Source organism: Gasterosteus aculeatus, chromosome 9 (assembly GCF_964276395.1).
Source record: "Gasterosteus aculeatus chromosome 9, fGasAcu3.hap1.1, whole genome shotgun sequence".
NCBI lineage: Eukaryota > Metazoa > Chordata > Actinopteri > Perciformes > Gasterosteidae > Gasterosteus > Gasterosteus aculeatus.
This window is the reverse complement of record NC_135696.1, coordinates 18,829,264-18,846,671: the sequence shown is the minus strand read 5'-3', so window position 1 is coordinate 18,846,671 and position 17,408 is coordinate 18,829,264. Positions and strand designations below refer to the sequence as shown.

Genomic DNA, 17,408 nt, shown 5'->3' with positions numbered 1-17,408 from the left:
TAACACTTAACATGTCCTTATAAGGTATATACTTTTATCTGTGTCTTTAACTTATCTTATTTAAAATCGTACTCTTATATTAGATGTGCAAATGGCGCCCTCTAGCGGCGACTCGCTGAACTTTAGCTTACTTTACTTTGGACCAATCGGAGTTAAGCCCAAATTCTCCCTCTTTCTCCGGAGATAGTTTGACGTCCATAACTCTTCTGACGACGGTATCCTAGATATTAAATATTTAATGAAACTGTTGCTGTTCCAACTGACTTCCGCCTATCGCAGGTAATGCTTGTAATGCTAGCTCGCTAACCATTAGCTTCGGTGTATTTTAGCTAAGTTAGCTAACGTTAATGTAATGGAGCTTGCGGCTACATATTAGCAGCTAACGCAAACTGTTTGACCGTCACTGCTTTGTAAAACTTGCTTCGTATTTCCACTCTACGAAGTACAGACAAACGCCAAATTCTTGGTTAGCGCGTTAATTAACGTTTGCTAACGTTTCGTTAGCATCGTGCAGGTATAGACTGGGCCAGTAGGGGGCAGTGTTGGACCACCAATGTATTTAACGTGATTCCTATTATACCTGTTACTCCCTTAGAGGAGAGAAGTACTCAGCCTTATTGCTTCAGTAAATATAAGAAATACTACGGTCAACTATATTTCAGTGGTAACATTTTAACGGGTTTGAGATTAGATCTACTTTTTCTGCTGCAACATTAAAGCAAGATGCACATTGACACATCACTAATTCTAAATGGGAAATAGCCCATTATGCATCATTAGTAGTTGTATTATATTTTGATGTTAATACTTTTGTATTTGTAAGAGTTTTACTTCAAAATAGTTCACCCTGAAGTATTGCTACTTTTACTCAAATCTGATATCTGAATACTTGATCATCTGCGGTGGGTAGATCTTTAAAGTAATCCAGCATAGAAATGGCAGGAAAGTTACTTTCCTGCCATTTCCACTCACAGTGGAATCTGCCCTCTCTTTCTCAGTTCACGGTTCAGTGCAGTGTGTCATTTTAAATGCCAGACATAATAAAGTATGTGCAGTATATTATGCCCATTAAGAGCCTAGTGCTCTTCTCGTTGAAGAATATAATTGTAGTGGCTTGAGCAGTTCCCTGTAGATGTCTCCTTCAGGAGGGAAATGAAAATTATGCCCTTTCCAATAACAAGCTTTCTAGCTGACCTCCACAGACGAAACGGACTCGGACCCATTTGAATCTTTCATAACTACCCCAAATGATACGTCCGGCGGGTTCTGGAGTAATCCTCCCACCTGCAGGCAGCAATCGAGTGAAGATCGTGTGTTCGCTCTACCTGGTGAGCACAGGTAGGTCCACCATCTGCCTCCTCGTCCTGAGTCTCATCCTGTCACGTTCATAAGAACATGCAGCGGAGCTTTAAGGCTCATGTCACGACTTAAAAAAGTTATTACAAAGCCAAAAAATAAAAACAAGGCTCAGTGTTTAATTGATTCAACTATTAATCCATCCTGACGACTCTATTTTTCCTTAATGACTAAAATCCATAGATGTTTAAGTACTAACGACAAGCACTCGCTCCCAACTGGCCTCCTCTACACATTTTTATGTCCTTGACCTCCAAGAGAAGCACCGCGGGGATGAAAGCAGCGTTTTCCGTCTTTGCCGGTGCCCTCCCAGCTTTATGGTGAAGAGGGTCCGGGGAGCGAGACGGAGCCCCAGAGGAGACGCGCGGGGTCGAGCTCCTGTCGAAGGCTAGTTTCCCCAAAAGTCCCACCAGGTAAAGCCTGCCCAAACATTTGAAATGTACCCCAAAGAAATATCACTTTGAGCACAGAATTTTGGAAAGTGAGCGTATGTGTGTGTGTCTGTGTGAGGGCCAGTGTGTAGGTGTGCGTGAGTGAGTGAACGCATCGAGGAGCTGATCCTATCAGACTCTTGTCGGGTCCTGTTGGGTTTTTCTGGATAAACCCGTGAGCAAGGAGACTTGTGCTGCAATTTTTAACCGCCTCCCTGCCCATGAGCAAGACACCTTCTTGCCCACACAAACACACACACGCACATTGTCGGTCTCTTCTGTTTTCCTCTGTCTTTCTACCTTTCCCCCCTTTCCCACATCATTAGTCTCCCTGTGTCTTTTCTCGCTCCCCCCCTGGAGCTCAGGGAGGATTTAGGCCTCCTCTCCTCCTAGACTCACCTACATCCTTTCATCCCGCTCCCTCCTCTCATCCTCCTCACTCCCCTCTCCTTCCTTTCCTTCTCTTCTCCCCCCCCTACCCCCCCTCCTTGCTTAACCTGCTTCCTGAGCCCAAAAAATAAACCCACACACACACACGCATCCCGAATCGAGCCCAAACCCATCCGCTGCCAGCGGCGCAACATCTAATCCTCATGCTTGAGGAGGAGGAGGACCTTGCAATCAATCCCAGCTCTCTTCCTGCCCCAACATCCATCTTCTTTTCTCTTCTTCAACCTTTTTCTCCGTCCTTTAATTCCGTGCCCAGAATCCCGCCCGGTAGGTATTGCTTTGGACGACACACTGGAGGGGCTTCCTCCCTTTTGTTGTCGTTCAGTCGGCTGTCAATCGCGTGCCACCGACGCGACGTTCCAACCACGAAAAAGCCAATTTCACTCCTCGGCACACCTTCCAATGAAAGAAAGTGGAATAAGCCGGTGAGGTGTTTGGTCGCAGTGAAAACCCCGAGACCCGTAAGCTGTGCGAGAGACACACACACACACACACACACGACGGAAAGCAGCTGGCGATGAAGCGATGCCGCCGCCCCGTGGCCGCTCGCCTGAACCGCGAAGCCCGCTTCTATTATGACCGTCTGATTTTGAGAGGGACTTGCATCACGACCCTCCCCTCACACACACACACACACACACACACACAAACATCATCATCACCACCACCTCTACCTCCCCTCTGCATCCACCCCCACCACCACCATCCCCTCCTCTCTGGGTTGGATAAATATTGCTGGAAGATATATAACGTGTTGCTATGGTGATCAGCTCGTGTTTCTTTTCTTTTTTTTTATGGCATTTGTGGAAGACGGGGACATGCTGTTGCACAGGGAGCTCTGAAGATCTGCTGTGTGTGTGTGTGTGTGTGTGTGTGTGTGTGTGTGTGTGTGTGTGTGTGTGTGTGTTTATGCTAGAGAGAAAGGGATGGAGGGATGATTTAGTTTTCAAGAGTAGGAACTTTCACAAAAAGCCCCAGAAAATCAGAGATCGCTCACCTACGTGCACAAAACCAAAACCCCCCGACTAGCAGCTGTCTGGGGAGCGTTTAACCTCTCTTCCTCCTCCTCCTCCGCCTCCCCCCGTCCTCCTCCCCCGCCCGTCCCCTCCACCACCTCTCCATCTCCCATCACCACCCCTGCTCTCCGGCTGCTCCATCCCTGTGGGGACACATTCTCAGTCTGCCTGATTGGCTTCTGCTTACGTGCATGTGCTAATGTGCTTGTGCGTGTGTGCACGTGTGTGAGCGTGCTGTCCTCCATCAATTAGCGCGAGCTGGTGCAGCAATTAACATTGTTCTTGAGCCGTGCGCGGCGCTGCACAATGCGCACGAGGGATAACTGGCGCATCATTGATCGCCAGCTGTCTGCCATTGAAAACTCCCTAATGGTCAAACGCACACAGACACACAATGACCATCACAGAACGGACGTTTGTGTGTGTGTGTGTGTGTGTGTGTGTGTGTGTTTGTTGTTCCGTAATGGTTCATAAGACACCACAAATTCTCTCGTTCAGACCAGCCGGCATCCTCGGAGACACCTACATGTGTGTGTGTGTGTGTGTGTGTGTGTGTATGAGCGCGCATGTGAGCTGATACCAGCGCAGCCCAGATGGCCATCTTCGAGGGGTTTTCTGGAACATTCAGACACTTGTTGCTTCTCGTCGTCTCTCTCTCTCTCTCTCTCTCTTGTACACACACACACACACACGTGCACACACGTGCACGGTGCTTCTTTTGAAGTGTGAAGCAGCTTGCGGTCAGCTCTGCTCCTCCTCCACGGTGGAATCCAATAGAAGCCATTAGAGCCTTCCGATACGCGAGGAAACAGAAACGCCCGTGCAGAGGAGAGACACAACGCGTATTCCCCCTGGATGTGTCAGAAAGGCCGTGCAGATGTTCGTCCTCCTCTGCAGTGGCGGACTAGAAGAATTTTGAGTTTGTCGACCCAGAGGGGCTGGAAGCTTTCCTCGTGAAAGTCAAGACATCAGGAAGTGTCACCTCCTGATGTCTTCTTTGGCTGTGAGAGATGATGTGTCTGTTTTGGCACTGTGCTCTAGACAGATGTTATATCAGATGCCTGCCTTAAAACCCCTTTTTTAACCATTTTTTGGGGAAATGGATTAAAATAGGTTGATTGAAGGCAAAGGTCAGGAAAGAGGGAGGGAACAATGATATTTATTTTGGCTAAAGAGAGGTTTTTGCAGCGTGGGACAGGGTTGCATTATTTATTTGCCCTCTGGATTTATGTTTTATTCCAATGTGCAGTCCACACTCAAATATCCAGACTCGTGTCCACTGGGGGCGTCTTTGGCGTAGTTTGCGTTCCATTACAACATTGAGGTTGAAAATGGAGTGTTCTTCATGCTTTGCCCTCTTTTAGCAAATACTGTTTAAACACATTGCAGATGGCCTAGTGAGGGCCAAAGGTGGATCCCGATTGGATGGAAGTTTGCTGCGTGTTCAAAAAGACTCACAATATCTGCGTGGGAGGAACTGTTGTGGTCCACTGGGACAGATACGCGTGGGAAAAGAGGAGTAGTGCTGTTATCTTACCGTTAGGATGCTTTTGCTTATCTCTGTTAAGTAAAATGTCCTTCTCACCAGCAGACACACAAACGGGACCGAACGCACAACCTTCTCAGAAGACGTGGTACTGATTCTGGTTTCCAAGTCTGTCCTAATTCCTCATTATTTTGGTGTTAAGAGTCCAGAGCAGATAATTACTGTTTATTATCGAGGTAACTGTACACTAATGCTTCCAGTGACCCCACAGGACACCTGTGATTCTGTCATTTTAATAATTGTCATCATGGAGTTTGTGTTTAAGGAACCTGTATCTGGTGCACACTTCTCTTATTTATATTACTGCCTCCTAATTTGCCAGGAATTGTTTACGTTTTAGTGCACATCAGTTGTTCAGTATTTAAATACGCTCCTATTACGTGGCATGTTGACGTTTTACTCGACAGAGCGGCCTGTGTCGCCCCCTTGTGGTCACCTCGTTCCACTGCACAACAGCCTCAAAATGAGTTGGTTGACGACCTGCGATCTACAGTAACAAGCTGAGATAAACAGCCACCAGTTCTCCCTCCAGCAGATTATTCTGCTCTCTGACTGAACGACATGTATCAAGTTCTTTCAAGGACAGAAACAGACGACGAGATAAAAGAATCGACACTTATGAAACACAAAAGCAATGCAATAGATAGAATGTGCTTTCTTTTCTGACTGGGGCGTAGATATATCCCTTTTGATCCTGCAATGAATGACATTCTGCCAGTCAAATGAGTAAAAAACTACCAACACAACTGGTGGGAAACTCAAAGAAAACTTACACAAACTCTTGTCTTTTTTTAATGTCTGAATTGTTATTGTACATGGACATCCCAATGGATTTGCACTTCTTTTTACAATATGTACCACATATAACAGCACCTACATGTTATTCACACATTACACCAGATTGTATCACAAAGCAGTTTGTGAAAAGAAGCCCAACAAGTGTCCAAAGCTTTGCTGAACCACCACAGCCAACTAGTTCACAGGCAAACAACCTCTTTAAATCACAAGGGTCAAAGTGTTGTTACTCCCTTAAATGGAAGGGACAAACGCTGACAACACACAAATCTTATCAAAGGGCCAAATGTAAACAAAGTAGGTAAAATACAAGCTTTGAACAACTTGTACTGTGAAATGAAAGAATGGGAAAACTGTATGTTTGGATTATTTGTAAAAGAAAAAAAGTGACATTACCAATGAGAAAAGGTGTGGAAAAAGAATGCAGGTTGTGGGTAATTCAGCAAAGCTTTGTTCAAAACACACCTTCCTTATCTCCTGTCCCTCACTACGGAAGGTGTTCGTAAACTGTGACTGCAAAGACGGTCACAGTTATGTGTGAATTGGGCTGACCTGCTTTGTGATGAAACCCTGGTTTAGGCTGCAAAGAGCAACAAAAGGAGGAGGGAAAAATATATAGTATTTAGGTTTAACAGGAAATAATTCGGCCAAGTGGTTGCTGGATTTACCAGAACGGTGCATCCGCACGCGCACACACACACACACACACACACACACGTACACACTCACTGTTGCACAACAGAGACACTGTAGCAGCTTTCTCAAAGGCAAAGACAAGTACAACACACTAGGTGGCAGTTCTGCCGTCAGATACGCAAAACCACCGAGCAGCAGCAGAATGAGATACACACACACACACACACACACACACTGAGAAGCAGTTTGAGTGGAGCTGCGCAGCGAGGAGGTGGTTCCGCCTGCAGAGGATCCCGGGTTTCAGTCCTTTCCGGCTCGGCCAGCAACCCACAGAGGAGACGGAGGAGGAAGTACGCTTGAGGGATGATGGGAGGAGAACTGCAAACAGCAGGAACCAGCCTGGTTCACGCTGGATGTGAAGAACAAAAAAAAGGAGCCCGGCCAAATAAACCACGTTCAAATGCAACATTCTTTGATTTAAGGATCAAGGACGTGACGTGTGCTCGCTTCTACATCGCTTCTATTGGGGGCAACCCAACGGGAAAGAATACCTTTCCAAAATAAAATAAAAACTTAACAATAGTATTGAGAGGATGTGAGAGACAACAGACGAGGTAAAGAAAGGAAAAGAAGGGGATAAATGTATGGATTGATAAAAGTTATGTTTCTTTATTTGTAGCATTGCAACTAAAATAAAAAGGAGGGAGATTTCAAATGGTTGGCCAAGGCATCAGTCCTCATCAGCTGTCCAGTCGGCCACCAAGGAGAGGACAGAGGAGGGATTAGTGGTCTCGGAAGAGTTCAGAGCATCCTGTTACGTTTATGGGTAGGTGAGTCTGTGATGACATCACTACAGGGGGCGGGGCCTCGTTTACGATTGGCTGTGGAATCCAAATGCAGCGCCATCTCCTCGGCGATGAAGGTGTTGAGGTCCACGTCATGGAGACCATTCCTCCGACGGCTGAGGGGCTGGGCCGGGTGAGTCGGGGAACCGGGAGGACCAGAACGCACAGAAATGCTCGCCATGGCACCGCTAAGGCCTGGAGTAAATAAACAGTCAATTATTATCAAACTGCATGGACTCTGGGGCTTCATTCTTATAATGCAAACCCGACATTCTGACATACCATGTAGTGCTATAGCCTCTCTGAAGGGCTGCAGGTCCGTCTCCACAGAGCTGCCCGTCTCCGGCGGTGATGGTCGGCTCGCAGACACCATGGAAACTCTTGGCGGGGCGCGAGCTGTCCGTGGCGGTGGAACTTTGCCACACAGGAAGCTGATGAGGTCCTCGCGTCTGATTGTTCTCCTGCGTTTCTTAACCCATGCAATCACATCCTTATTCCTGCGCTGGTGGCCCAAGTGGATGCCCAGGTCATAGCTCCGCTGGCGGGCCTCCATACTCTCTGACCAAAACACAAGGACAAGTGTCTTTAGTACATTGCAAATTACACTTAAAACAGACAAGGAACCTCAAGGTGGGTAAGGGACTTGCCTTTGTAAAGGTTGGTGACAGCTGTGGCAGCATTCTGGAAGGGCACCCAGAGAGAGAGGCCCTGCTGCTGACATACTCTATCTGGAAATAAATTCAAAAAGTTAGGCACGTTGTCACAACTGCAAGGAGCAGTGTTGTTGGTGTAACACTGCTCCTAAGCCTCAAACTTATTTAGATAAATTCCAGTCACGGCGCTCAGAAATGCGGCAATGAAATACAACTGAGGAAAACGAACCAGGAATGGTGTATTTGGAGGAGAGCATTGGCAAACTTGGATTTAATCTGATCGCTGCCTGAAACAAATCCTAAATGATCCTTTCATGATTTAAACTTTCACTGCCAACCCGTTGCTCCTCGCTGTGGGAGCTGTCCATAAGGTTTCCTCTACAAGTGACTTGGCCGCATTACATTTGATTCAGATGAGCAAACATTGCTTTTGAAGCAGGACTTACAGACTAAGGGGGGGTTCAGGGACACACTCATCTGCGCTTGACAGCCCCTCAAGAGCCCGATCAACAAAGCCATGCCGAGCATTCGTTCGGCTGTAACCATTCGTAATATGGAGGTTTCAAATGGAGGCTGGCGTGTATTTCCCGTTTCAGTGTGTGCCAATAGCAGAAGCTGAAAGGAACCCAAGTTATTTACAAGAATCAGTGTCAACACACAGCAAGGCAGAGTGGACTTAACAGAGACACGGTTTACTTTAATCATAACGCCATTTTGTTCTGGATATTAACAACGCAGTCGTCAGCAAAAGTACACAAGATTGTGTGTCGGGATGTAAAATGTCTCTGGGGCGTTATGTGATTAAATCCACCTCACCATTGCGACAATAAGCTATCTCTGCGACGGACCAACAACAAACGAGGGGTTTTCTGTGGGCCAACACCTCCCTGTTTTATCGCCATTTTGACGAGCTGGGTTAACTGTTAGCGGGTGGACAAAAACATTTTGATGTGAGCCGTTTGTGTCTCGACAGGACGAATCCATCCGATTATTAATTTTTTTTTAAACATCGTGAAGCCACACTCCACTGAGCCACTCGGCTCTGGTGCTAATCGGCGTGTTTTGGCCCCGGAAGCCCTCTGACAGCTCGGGCCACCGCGAGTCAGATTGAGCCCCGGTGTCCCACACTGACACACAGTGACCGGCTGTTAGCGGCTGCTAGCTTGCGGGCTAACAGCTGCTGCCGCCGCGGGCAACGGAGCGGGGGGGCCGCGGAAACACACGTTTGAAAACTAAAATTCAAACGAATACACGTACGAGTGTCAACCAACACGCCACGGGAAGAGGAGCCGCTAGTTGTGCTGTGGAACGGCTGCAAACAGCTAACAGTTAGCCTCGCCAGTGCCCTTTGTGTCTCTCTCCGCTAGCAAGATTAGCCGTCATTAGCATTAGCTTTGCTCGAACTTCGGTGTATTTGGTACAGACCTTTGTAGAGCTGTGCGACCGCGGTGGCCGAATTCTGAAAGAGGTGCCACAATTTCTGCTGGCTTTGTTCCGTCTCCTCTTCGTTTGGATCCGTCCGTTCGGCCTCTGCCAAACACTGCCTTTCCCATTTGGAGAACCAGTGTTCGGGGCCGTGCTCTTGGATCTCCGCTTCTCCCTCCTCCTTCTTCTCCTCCATAGCTAACGGTAGGTGTTAGCTTGTAGCTTCTAAACTAGCCTCCGTGTACAATATAGGGTTGTTTGGTTTCTGGAAATAGTTAACTCTCTCTCTTCTCTATTCTACTGGAGAAATTCGTCACACAACCCTAACAATATATAGAAAATAAAAATAATTGCTGTTAAGGTCGCATTGTGAACGTCTTAAATTCCGCCCGCACGCCCAGTGTAACGCACACCAAACTAAGAAACACGATGACAACACCTAAGAATCTCCGGTTCTAGCCACGCCCAGTTTTTCGCTGTACTGAAAAGCGATTGGTTGTAGAGGTTTATGTGGGCGGTTCTTAATGCTGAACACGAAGCCTGATTTGACAACGTTGAAAAAGAGAAAAGGTCAGAGAAAAACAAAGTTGATCCCACCCGAGGATATTTTTTCTAGACCGCCACACACCATTCTGTACAGCAGGGGGCAGCCTGGCCGTGGTAATATACGCCATAGCAACATGTGATCAAAAGTATGACATCCCCGTTGAAAGAAACATACATTATATTCCCTCCAGTGCCAGGAGACTATTCATAATGCTAAATGCCCACTGTAGTCCCAGAAATCAGAAATATTTGAAACATTGAAATATTTGGTTTTATCGCCAGGTCAGTTTGCACATACAAGGATTTTGCGTTGGTATTTTGTTGCATAAGGATGAACACAGTTGTCAAGTCAAGAGACATAATGTACAATGTTTTAAAATCGAATTACTCTATTGTACAACACTCTGAGATCTGTTGATGAAGAGTGCATTATAAATAAAATGTATTATTATTACAGTCTCTCAAGTGGTGAAGTTAGAGAGTCAGAGGTAAATTGAGCTAAGAGTCCAAGTTTTCAGTTATACGATTGATATAAACCACGTTTTGTTTCTTTCTATAAAAGTTTAGGTATTGCTTTAAGACACTTTTATGATCAACAGCATGTGCTTTCAACAGTTAAGTGACAGCGCTTTCCTTTTTCAACAGGATAAAACCAGGCCCATAGATACAACATTTTTCCCAGCTTGGTGTGAAAAAGCCTTGAACTCAACCCCTTTGGAATGTTACGGTATCTGAGCCAGGACTCATCCAGCACTCTAAATACAGATAGACTATTCTGCCGATGGATGGATGGATCACAAATGTACTGCAGCACTATTTACGTGTAAATGTTGTCTCCTAAATCATTATAAACTATTATCACGCAACTAGTGGTGCTTCTTGGATCCAGTGTTGGCTGCATTGTGATTTTGTGTTGAAAATTCAATGTTCACGCTGTCTTTTTGAAAGCCACCACAAGTCTGTGGAACAGGGATTGAAGGAGTCCAAAGATCAAATGTTTATAACAGGAACCTACTTGTTACGTGTTCTCTCACCTTGATCTCTGTCTCTTCCTCAGTCCGACTGCACAGGGCTGTGTGTCAGACTGTACCTGTCTCTCTCTCTCTCTCTCTCTCATCAAATCCAAGTTTCTGACCCCCTTTCCTCCTCCGCTGGCAGCACCGGTATCTTGGAAGATGTCTAAGGAGCAGACTGTTTGCGTTGGCGACGAGTATTTCCCGGAACGAGGACCAACTCTCACATTTAGCGACTTGCACTACTGTGTTCGTGAGGCGAGGGTTTGCCGCGGGGGAGGCCCTGAAAAACACATCCTCAACAATGTAAGGTACGAGAACTGACTGCCTTATCAGCGAGTGCATGTTAGCATCTCCCGGCTACCTGTGTGACGTAACACTCCAGGTGTTGATTCACAGCTGCCTTTTCCTGTTTTATACAAAGGCCCTCGGCGCTATGGTTGCTGTATATCGGACAGTGAGTTATGAGATGTAGTGCTGCTCTGTTTGTGGCTCATTTCATCGAACCTGTGTATCAGTGTGAATATTCATAGGGAACTTACTTTATTTATTTGTATTTTCAAGTAGACCCCAAAATCAGCCAAAACCTATGCAAATCAGTTCTTTCAGTGTAACAATATCGGTCTGTGCTATTTCATGTTTCTGTACATTTAATATTTTATTTGTTGCAGTGGCATCATGAGGCCCGGGATGAACGCCATCATGGGCGCCACCGGGAGTGGTAAAACATCGTAAGAAAACCTGTTCTTGAACATGCAAACAAAGAGGCCCTGTGTCTCACACGTCTACAACCCCGAACCAAATTAATGTCAGTTTCTTTCTCTTTTTCTCAGACTACTGGATGTAATTGCAGGGAGAAAGGACCCCGTTGGACTGAAGCAAGGAAAAGTCATGGTGGATGGGAAAGCCGTCTCAGCGGACCTCAGACTCAGCTCTGCGTATGTCGTCCAGGTACACAAACACACGCGCACACACACACGTCCTTTGACGCTGTTACATTTCTGATTCCTCCGAGTGCTTTGTGCCTTCATCATCCGTGTGCTCCCAGGACGATATCCTGATGGGCACTCTGTCTGTGAGAGAGAACCTTCTGTTCAGTGCCAATCTGCGCCTTGACCGTCGGCAACACTCCTCCGCAGATAAGAACAACAGGGTGGACGCCATCATCAGAGACCTGGGCCTGACGGACTGTGCCGACACCAAGGTACAGCGCTGCATACAGCTGAGGAACGTCGCTGGCTCTACAGCAGTGGTGGACTGTCAGTTTACATGATAGCTTCCTCCGGAAAGAGCAGAAGCATTTACTGAAATATTGTTCGCCAACCGTACCCAAATGAGAGCATGGTGTTCTAACAATAACGTTCACAAATGGAGGGAGAAAATACGTCTTTGGCTGTCCAATGTCCCAAATGTATGGGTGACATTTATAGGCTCACTTTGATAATGTAATATATTTAACCTGGAGCAAAGTCTAAATCACTTACATAAAGATAGTTATGTTTAGTGCCCAACCTGACACTGAAATGGGTTTATGGTGTCACAACACAGAGTTTAATGCTAAGTCATTGTGCTGCCCACTGTTTGTCTGTGTGTGTGTGTGTGTGTGTGTGTGTGTGTGCAGATAGGGACAGAGTTTCTGCGCGGCGTATCCGGGGGCGAGAGGAAGCGGTGCAGCATCGGGATGGAGCTCATCACTTCTCCCTCGCTGCTGTTTCTGGACGAGCCGACTACCGGACTGGATTCTAACACTGCCAACTCCATCATCAATCTACTAAACAAGTACAGCACAATGACTCGTTACTCCCACAGTAGAAAACACTGACTGCATGAACACAGCGGAGGATGAACTCTGGGACACGTTCTGTCGGCTGTATCAGTGATGCCCAGTGAATCAGCGGCACCTTCGCCATCTGCTGCTGTCTTTGTGTTCTCTGTCTCAATACGAATGCAATCAAAGTCCTCATGTGTGTCCAGGCTGTCCAGAAGAGGGAAGACTGTGATCTTCTCCATCCACCAGCCACGCTACTCCATCTTCAAGCAGTTTGACCACCTGACCTTGTTGCATAAAGGGGAGGTGGTGTACGCGGGCGCTGCAGCCCAGGCACTGGAATACTTCACCAACCTCGGTACGCGTGTTTGTCCATCTTTAATTCTGCCATCAAAAATAGACACCGTATTGTAATGTGAAGTCTCGAGTGCTTCTTCCCTTGAAATGAAAAACAAGCTCTCCAGTTTTACTTTAGTTTTCCTCCTTGTTCCTGTTTCTTGTTTTGTGTATTTGACGTATTTTGACGTGTTTCTGTGTGTTTTCGTCCAGGCTACCAAATTGAGGCCTTCAATAACCCAGCTGATTTCTTCATGGACATCACAAATGGAGAGATCAAATCAACATTGGTGTCACTTACCGCAGGTACACTTAAAGTGTATCGTATGGATGGTCTGAGGAGACCCAAAGACTGTTAAACAGGGATAAACGTTTATTCTACTGTCCTTATCTACATCGTGGCCTCTGCATCTTTCCACAGAAGAGGATAAAAACCCGTTGGCAAACGTGTACCGCCAGTCCCAACTGGGCCGCAATGTGCTGGAGGAGCTGGACCACGTGAACCAGAGCATCAGCGACGGGGCCAGCGGTCCAGACGAGGCGGCTGACTACGCTACCTCTTTCCTCTACCAGGCGAGCCAACTCTGCTTCTCAGAAACGCATTCTCACGTTGGAAAACACACTCCTAAAAATAAAACTATACCAAATAAATATCTGAGGGATTTAAAATCTCAGTTGTATTTTGTTGTTGTGATGAACCTGACACTGAATACGAGGTTACGTTACAGAGTTTGATGACTGCGCCACTTAAGTCATTGTGTCTGGCTGCCCGCGGAATGAACCCTTTTTACAACATGTCCATAAACAAACCCATGTATGTTTCTGTGTGTGTGTGTGTGTGTGTGTGTGCGGGACAGTTGTGCGTGGTGTGTGGGAGGACGGTTAGGAACTCTCTGAGGAACCCTCAGACCTCTTACGCCCAGTTGGCTCTCAACGTCTTCTTTGCTATTCTGGTGGGACTCATTTATTACCAAATGCCGCTGACGCTGCCCGAGGCGTTACAGAACAGGTACGGTGCCGCAACCTGCAGCACGACAGCGATGCTGCTTTAAATCAGTGTGTGTGCTTACGTCTAAAAACTCATCTAAATGTGTAAAGGTTCTTTCTTTATTGAAGGTTTTCCCTGTAGATTATTACATGTCGAAGGCAGTAAAATGACACAGCAAATTTTAATATGTATAAAGAACAAATATTTACTTTTCAAAAGGCTTGATGGCTGATTTTAATTTGGAATAAAGTATATGAGTGAGATCGGTCAACATAACAGACTTATGATGCTGTTCCAGGGCGTCATAAATGTAAGGGGATGTAAATGTAAGATAACTCTCTATCTCTCTTCCTGGCGACAGGAGTGGAGCCTTCTTCTTCCTTATCATCAACATGGTCTTTGGGAACCTCTCCGCTGTGGAGCTCTTTATCAACGAAAGGGCCATATTCATGTGAGTTAAAGATAAAAGCTGTGTTTCAGTGCGACTTATTCAGAAGGTGAATGACTACGAAGATGTTCAAGGTCCAGTTAGATCTTCTTTTCAATGCTGTCTAAAGGATACGTTTGTTTAAAAAAGGGAAAAAGTGACACTCTGCCTCAAGTTCATTCATTTAGACAGATATACGTCTTCAGCAGGCCTTTTGTTTTTGTTTTTAAGTAAATATTAAATTTGTTGTGGACTATTTTCCGTTGCATATTAATATATTTGCGATGCTATAGTGACAAAATTGATTCCTTTACAATCACATCATTTTCAACTGGGCCACAATGGGTTTTTTTTTTGTGTGTGTCAATGTGCTTCTACAGAGTCTTTGTTCATATTTTTTGCAGTCACGAGAACTCCAGTGGCTATTACCGCACGTCCGTCTACTTCCTGTCCAAGATCTTTGCTGATCTCATCCCCAACCGCATAATCCCCATCTTTGTGTTTTCGGCCATCGCCTACTATATGATGGGTATTTCTCGCACATACCGCATACACAGAGAATACACACCATATTGTATCGCTCAAATGCTCCTGAACTTTAAGACTGTGCGAGTTTGTCATTTTCCCCCCTTGACTTAATAAGAAGACCATATTTATCTCTGCACAGGCTGTAAAGAGGTTAAAGTTTAAAGAAACAAAATCCAGACGATGTTCTTGTATTGCACGCCTTCCTAATTCGTGCTCCTGCTGCGGATCTCTTTATATCTAGAACCTTTCATTTGACCTTTCAGCTACACGTCTAATGACCCACAGCGTGGCAACCCGCTAATAACAATACTAAAAATACTAATACCTCCGTTCTGTCTTCCTGTTGGTCCACCACTCTTTCAGGATTGAAGCCTGCCTTTGAGGCCTTCCTGTGCTTCGCCCTGACCATGTCTCTGGTCAGTCTGGCAGGAGTCAGCCTGGCCTTTCTCGTCTCAGCCAGTGTATCTTCATTTGCCATGGCCAACATCCTCATTGCTCTGCCCTTTGTCTTCATGATGGTGAGATGATGAGGATCACACACACACACACACAATACACATGGCTGGCATCATAATGTGGACTATTGAAGATGTGTACGTGTATAATTCTCTCTTTTCCTTCTTGGTTGACCTATTTTTAGGTCTTCGGTGGTTTTCTCGTCAACCTCAATGCCATGCTGAGCTGGCTCTCCTGGCTGCAATGGATCAGTGTCTTCAGATACGGACTGAATGTAAGCGATAGAAAAATAGGCCCCTGCAGAGCGGGAGGGCGTGGCTGTGAGAACGGGGTTGAATGTGATCTGGTCTTCTGTCTCTGCTAGGCTGCGTTCATCAACGAGATGTCGGGGCAGCTGTTCTACAGCAACAACACCAGGTGAGCGCGGCGTGATTACAGAGCCGCTGCTTAAACCGCGATGACACGCACGGACGCACGCCCAGCCTCTCTCTCTCGTCTCTCGCTGCAGTGTCCCCGGGGAGGCGTTTCTGAAGAGTCAGGACATCGACTACTCCGTGTGGGGCTTCTGGCAGAACCAGGTGGCTCTGCTGGGAATCACGTTGACCTGCATGTTCCTGGCCTACGTACAGCTGCGCCGAATCAACCGCTGGAAATGATTAACATCTGTATATGCATCCATCAACCTTGTGCTCTCTCTATTTATTTAACCCGCCTCAAATGACTCAAACACCGCACTTTGGAGGGGGAGAAGCTATTTTATAGGTTATGAAATGAGCTTTCATTAAATGTCCCTTAAAATCACTATCTCTCCCGCTCACAGATAAACACACGTGTTGGATAAGCCGCTGCTCGGCGCACTCGATCCGTGCACGAGAGAATGTACATGCAAAGCCAAGCCAACATCTAAGTCCTTACAAAGCTACTTACAAGCAGAGAGACAACGTGAGCTACACTTGAGAAAGTAAGCGAAGGTCTCAGATTTAACAAGGGACCTTTGCGTTTTTTTTAAATAATCACATTTCTCAGTTCTCCAGGTTGAGAATCAATGCATGAAGTTCTCCTGTCTTTTTATTATGTTGCTTACAGAAGCAGTGAGGGAATTGTAATTTCACTTTTACTCGGTTTTCTCGGTTCCTGTTGCTTTATGCAAGTTTTCCAAAAGATATTCTGATAATTAAAACAGACCACAAGGCTTAGAAAAAGATTCACATAGGACAGAGAAGCTTTCAGAAACCAACTCAAATACATTGTTCCACTCTTTATGAGGCTCTGACACAAACCTTCCGTACCAACTATGTTTTGAAGCTATATTATAAGTTTACACTGAGAAGACCTTTCAAACCAAAAACTCCATGATTTGTTTGGCTTTTGCAATAAACAGAAATATGTAGCGTATCGTTTTACTCCTCCTTCTCTCCAGCACAGCAACGAAACGCCTTCAAAAAGCCTCTCGCCGACACCGAATCGTCAATTCATCCTCAGGTTCGAGGACGACGCCTCCGATGGGCAACACTTCCTCGTGGTCACGTTCAGAAACGCTCCCCTCCGCTCGCGCTCTTCCTCAGGCCGCGCCCCACTTTCACCGGCGTGTTCTCCAACCCGCGCAGCCACTCTGTGCACTTCATCAGCACGCGCTCGTCCACGCCGCGGTCCTCCTCCTCCTCCTCGTACTCCACATCGTCGTACTTATGTCGCTCGTTCAGAAGGGAGATTTTCACGATTGAACTTATGTCTCCCGGTTCAGCGTCAGCGTTGTTTCTGCCGCTTGTTGCGAGTCTCTGTGTCACCGGTTGAAGATTCTTAGAGACGTTTTCCCGCCTGCGTCTGGGGTCCAATGCGCTCCCACAAACGCCCCCTGCTCCGTTTTTGGGCGCCGAAAGTTGCCGCCTCTCGCTGTTCCTCCGCCGCAGCAGCAGAACGGCCTCGGGCGCGAGAGTCAGCGTGAAGCGGACCTCCTCCTGGCGCCCGGCCTGGGCCTTCGCCCCGGGCTCGCTCTCCGCGAAGCCCTGGCTCACGTGTTTGTGGTGCTGCGTCTTAGACGGCGACCCCACCGACCTGGAGGCCAGGAAGCCGTCCGTTTGCGAGGAGGGCAGCGGTCCCCCCCTTCTCTTTGCGTGCAGCTCGGACCCCGACGCCGCTTTGGCAGTTGGCAGAAAACTCCTGGGTTGGCTCTTCTTACCCAACTGCTTGAGG

At 46.8% G+C, this 17,408-nt stretch overlaps 2 protein-coding genes across 2 annotated transcripts; one reads left to right on the top strand and one right to left on the bottom strand.

The window, feature by feature from the left end:
* Nucleotides 1–5,578: 5,578 nt before the first annotated feature.
* Nucleotides 5,579–9,663, bottom strand: hapstr1b (HUWE1 associated protein modifying stress responses b). The gene is made up of 4 exons (XM_040186309.2): nucleotides 9,154–9,663; nucleotides 7,723–7,803; nucleotides 7,358–7,633; nucleotides 5,579–7,270 (listed from the first exon to the last, which is right to left on the bottom strand). Exons 1-4 carry the CDS (start codon nucleotides 9,347–9,349, stop codon nucleotides 7,032–7,034), a joined length of 792 nt encoding a protein of 263 aa, XP_040042243.1. The 5' UTR covers nucleotides 9,350–9,663; the 3' UTR covers nucleotides 5,579–7,031.
* Nucleotides 9,664–10,224: 561 nt separating this feature from the next.
* On the top strand, nucleotides 10,225–15,897 carry abcg2b (ATP-binding cassette, sub-family G (WHITE), member 2b). The gene is made up of 16 exons (XM_040186293.2): nucleotides 10,225–10,426; nucleotides 10,858–11,023; nucleotides 11,384–11,443; nucleotides 11,546–11,663; nucleotides 11,761–11,916; nucleotides 12,334–12,491; nucleotides 12,687–12,838; nucleotides 13,030–13,122; nucleotides 13,238–13,389; nucleotides 13,674–13,825; nucleotides 14,166–14,255; nucleotides 14,636–14,760; nucleotides 15,123–15,277; nucleotides 15,400–15,489; nucleotides 15,580–15,632; nucleotides 15,724–15,897. The coding sequence occupies exons 1-16, from the start codon at nucleotides 10,288–10,290 to the stop codon at nucleotides 15,869–15,871; spliced, it is 2,007 nt and encodes a 668-aa protein (XP_040042227.2). The 5' UTR covers nucleotides 10,225–10,287; the 3' UTR covers nucleotides 15,872–15,897.
* The last annotated feature ends 1,511 nt before the right edge of the window (nucleotides 15,898–17,408 follow it).